Here is a 4,887-nt window from a genome sequence, read left to right on the forward strand (position 1 = left end):
TTAGAAATCTTTTCCTACAACATTTCTTGCTACTTCTCTCTCTCCTTCTTTCTCTCTCTCTCAGTGCTCTAGGACAGGTAGGTGTGAAATGACAGCACTTGGGCCAGCTGGCTGTGGACAATTTCACTCTATTTAAAACTACCTCGGGTCTCTGAGAATTACTTGACTGCAGACATGCTAAAGAAGGATTTCATACTCAGCAATAGCAAAATTTGTCATCTTCTACATAAGACAATGGAAAATTCATGAATATTTCTTTTTACCTTGGATTATTATGAAAAAATCATATAACATACCAGAAACAGAGAAAAATAGAATTTTCTATTTCCTTCACTGAATTATGAGTAAAATTATTTAGTATAATGAATAAATCATCACAGCACCTTCTAAATCTAAAAAGTTTTATTTAACCAACACAACCACATTGAATAAACTCTGTTCAGTAGGCAATCAGTTTTTTGCAAATTAGTAGAAAATAACAACACATGTTTGACCAATATATCCAAAAGAATGTCTTAGAGTTCGATGCAAACTTCAGTCCAGCTCAATGTCTCTTGGCTTATGCCCTCTCATAAACTCTGGTGGAAGTGACTCCTTTCACGGTACATTCCTAAATACACAAAAAAAATTCTTGTTCAGTCATGGGACTAAACCAAGAATTTATTTGTCTCCTTCAGTGTTGGGAGGGAAAAAATAGTCATTTGAAAGACATTTTCTCTGGGCTTCTACATACACCTGATATTGTAATAAGTTAGGGAGATAAAAAGACCGAGAAGATTCAAGTCTTCCCCTCAAGGAACCTTACAATGTATATGATGAATGAGAAATATAAGCAAAAATATAATATGACACGTGCTTAGGGGTCAGGAAATACTCCCTGGGAACAATATGCCTGGGCTGAGCTTAAAAGCATGAAGGGCATTTGCTAGAGTGAAACCATATTCCCAACACAATCACCTTTTTAATTTACATACACAGGGGTGACTACCTGTTTCTTTAGATAGAATGATTATAAAATGAACTAGCAGTAGAATCTAGAATAAATAGCTTGAAGTCACTCACCACCACCAGTTTGTCATCCACTCGTTTTCTCTTTATAGTGGTTGATTTTCCATCCCACTTCTGCACCTGTACCAGGGTATCTCCATCTAAGGTTATGATGCTCTGTGGGCATAATAAAAAATGATTGCAATTTGCATATGGTGAAGGAAAAGAGAACAGAAAATACAACACTATTGTTTGAAGGAGTATTTTGAGGTCATTAGTAATTCTAAGTTACTAGAATATATTGCAAGAAAAAAATGAGTGTCAAAAACAACAGCATACAAAATTACATATAAATTATGATTAGAATATTATATAAGCATGTATTTGAAAAAATAATACGAAGGAATATAGATAATAAATTTATGTTGAGATGGTAGTATTATCGGAGATTTTTTGTTTTTTTACTTCCACTCTTTATAAACATTCTCTAACATTGCTGTTACTTTAATTCATTTCAAATACTCTCTATATAGCATGACAAATAAATTACATTAATCATTTTTTTAAATAAGAAAATGTTATATAAAGGGGAAGATTCACCACCTAAATACTGAAGGCAGCATGGTTTAAATCTAGGACATCAGGGATCTTTGGCCTATGATTAAAGTAGTTTTCCTCCTTTTATTACAAAATGGCTTCATGCAGGTAGCAGCCATTTAGAAACCAGGTTTTTACTGCTCCAACTTCTTCTTCCTCACCTTGACTTTCCTGTCATCTGCAGTGACTTCATCAAATTCCTGGTCCAGTTTGAAGGTAATCTCAGTAGTTTTAAAGGTGCTTTCTGATTTAATGGTGATCATATCCCCGTTTCTACTGATGGTCATGTTGGGTTTAGCCATGCCAGCCACTTTCCTTGTGGCAAAGCCCACTCCTACAGTTGAAAAAAAATTTTTTTTAAGTCAGGCTTATAATTTTCTCTCACATCTTTATCTAAATCAGAGCTGTGGTGTGCTACTGCAGCTGCAGGTATATGTAGGTGGGTATGCCTGTGCATGAAGGGATGAAACACCAGTGAGTTTCTCAAAGGTCTCATTTAAACAGCTACTAAAGTAAGTAAAGCAGTTAAATACTAAAAAAAAAATCCATGCGAGGCATAATTAGCTATGGGGTCTGAATTTCCCCTTCTGGGTTTCACATATAACTAACTCAGGAGACTCACTGTTAATTTTTAACAAGGATATATACAAAGATTAAGTCTTCTGGAATATATACATTTTTAAAAAGTAATTTCACCCTCAAATTAATTCAACCATTAGGGTAGCAAATATCATTTTACTCAATTCATTAAACACCTGGAGCACTATGACCTTTCCTTCTTAGATAACAAAAATGATCTTATCCACAATACAGAATTCTCAATAGGATTTTGGGGACCAATAAAGAGTTACTCAGTTAAAAAAAATTCTGTTTAGGTTTATAAAAATCACATTTCAAGGCCTTTGCTGCCAAGGCTAGTTTCCTTGACTTTCTACATTACTCCACCATGAAATGAAGATTTTGATTAATTTCTCTATAAGGAAAAATGTCTCTTATATTATTTATTAGAATGGTGATATTATACCAAATAAATTATAGAAACTATTAAAAAGGATCTAAACATTAATTCTGATAACTTCAAAATTTAGGAAATCATTGTTTTAATAAGTTCAGAAATCAACACTTTGTTTCCCAATCAACACAGTTGCAAACTCCTCTTCAAAACAGAAAAGAAAAAAGGATTTTTTTTTCTTGTGTAAGGTAAAAGAAGAACAACTTAAAACCTGACGTGGACAGCAGGAACTTGCTGTCACTGTATATTTCATACAGAATCTGTGACAGTCACAGATATGTGAATTGTTTAAATACTTGTACATAAACCTAAGTCATTTCTTTAACTAAAGGCTGCCAAACAATACCAGAAATTAGAAATGGAAAGGTGGGTGAAACAGAAAGAGAATTATTATACAAAACAAGTGATGCCTGTGTGAAAAGTGGGCACAGGTGGAAAGGTAATATGTTGCTTCATCCAGTCCTGGCTCTGTTACAAAATACTTCAAACACATGGAGTGAGTCAGATGCTGAATGGATGCATGATGGAATGTAAATCCAGAATGGCTGATCCTAGGAAAAAATCATGCTCCACTTGGTTAACTCCATCCTTATTTGACTGAGGAAGGCAATACTGCTTATGATCATCAATTAGAGCAGTTAATTTCAGGAGACATCCTATTGTCTTTCATTTTCATCCCACTTTATAATTTTAAAACACAATGGTATAAAAATGTAAATATAAATATTAAAAGTGTAAAATGTTTCTAAAAGTCAATAGCAAAATAGCCTCAAATTCTGGCATTTCTATATCAGCACAGATGAATTAGTTTATTGAATTACAACTAGTTGATATTCTAGAGAGTTAGGTCTCACACTGAAGTCCCTGATTTCTGTCTTGTTTATAAACAAAGAAAATAGTAGTTAAAATGAGCAAAAAATACACCATACGATTTTGGAGAAGGTTAAATCTTGATACTTAAGAGATTAAATCCTAACCCTTGATAAAGATATTGTGTAAAAATTCTTCCTCAATTTACTGTGGATGTGGCTTTATCCTGCAGCGGTGTGTGGGGAGAGGGGCTTTCAAGGTAGAAGCTGCCTGAGTCAGAACCAGCCTCCCTCCCCACTTTGCTTTACCACCATGATTATCTGAGGCATGTTGGCACAACACACCAGCAACATTTGCAGAATCTAATGTTAATCTAACCAAAAACCTGAAAGACTCCATTATTGAAGAAGAGTTATGCTATGTACATTTTAAATTATTTGATAATTCTATGACATCTCATGTAATTCCTTGCCAAAGAAATATTAAAGCTTTTTAAGGAACATGTTTTGTGAAATTAAGATTTTTGTCTCCCATAAAACAATCACACATTTGGATGGATTAACAGTGAGACAATAATTGGTTAACATATATTTACTTTAAAAAGTACATTAAGATGAGAAATACAGTGCTCTTGGTTTCAAGTGAAAAATCATTGCATAGTAAAAAATAAACATGGCTGTATTTCCAACTTACTGCTCATTTTATATGCAAGAAAGAATAAAGAAAAACATGCAGAGAGGCAAGTAGAACAAAGATACCCAAGTTTAGCCACCTAATAAAATCTTGTCGTGTCTATAGAACATAAAAATTCCATTTAGACCCTTTTCATATTGGTTCACCTTTAGGAAGCATTATTTGTGACAGGTCTAGAGTTTCTAGAAACAAGTGATTTTCATTGGATGCTTGTGGTGCCTCTATATAAAAAGCAGCATTTTATATCTATCTGGCCAATACTTTCAGAGTGAAAAACAGCCATAAACCCCTCTTCCTCAGAGAAAAAGTTATAAATCCAGTCACCCCACACCACATTTTCTTACCCACTTCTTTCATGTAATCATCAAAGTTTTCACTGGAGACAAGTTTCCAGGTGCCCAAAAAGGCATCACACATTTTGTGGGCTTCCTAGGGTTTCAAGGTGTGAAAAATGCTGCAGCTTCCAGGAAAGTGCAATGACTTTTGAGTCCAGATAACTTCCTTTTAAAGATGCCCAGAACATGTGATCTTAGGAATAACCAATGGACAATAATATTGGATCATAACCAGCTTCTGCATTTTTCCCTCTGAGTCATGTTTTAATGGAAATTTCTCAACTTTGGTTCTCCCTGGCAAATGGACATTGGACTTAGAGCACAGATTAATTTTAGCCCTCAGAATATTTTAAACGTTCCTGTTTTGACAGTTTTCTGCTCAGTGCATTGAGTTTCCTTCTATTATTCCCATACATATCTATCCCTGTGTAGAGTAAGATAATTATCTTGGGA

The 4,887-nt window shown here is 34.2% G+C and overlaps 1 protein-coding gene across 1 annotated transcript; it reads right to left on the bottom strand.

The window, feature by feature from the left end:
* Positions 1-384: 384 nt before the first annotated feature.
* Positions 385-4,601, bottom strand: FABP4 (fatty acid binding protein 4). The gene is made up of 4 exons (XM_017677076.2): positions 4,444-4,601; positions 1,746-1,918; positions 1,063-1,164; positions 385-610 (listed from the first exon to the last, which is right to left on the bottom strand). Exons 1-4 carry the CDS (start codon positions 4,514-4,516, stop codon positions 560-562), a joined length of 399 nt encoding a protein of 132 aa, XP_017532565.1. The 5' UTR covers positions 4,517-4,601; the 3' UTR covers positions 385-559.
* Positions 4,602-4,887: the final 286 nt, after the last annotated feature.

Source organism: Manis javanica, chromosome 2, assembly GCF_040802235.1.
Source record: "Manis javanica isolate MJ-LG chromosome 2, MJ_LKY, whole genome shotgun sequence".
Taxonomy (NCBI): Eukaryota; Metazoa; Chordata; class Mammalia; order Pholidota; family Manidae; genus Manis; species Manis javanica.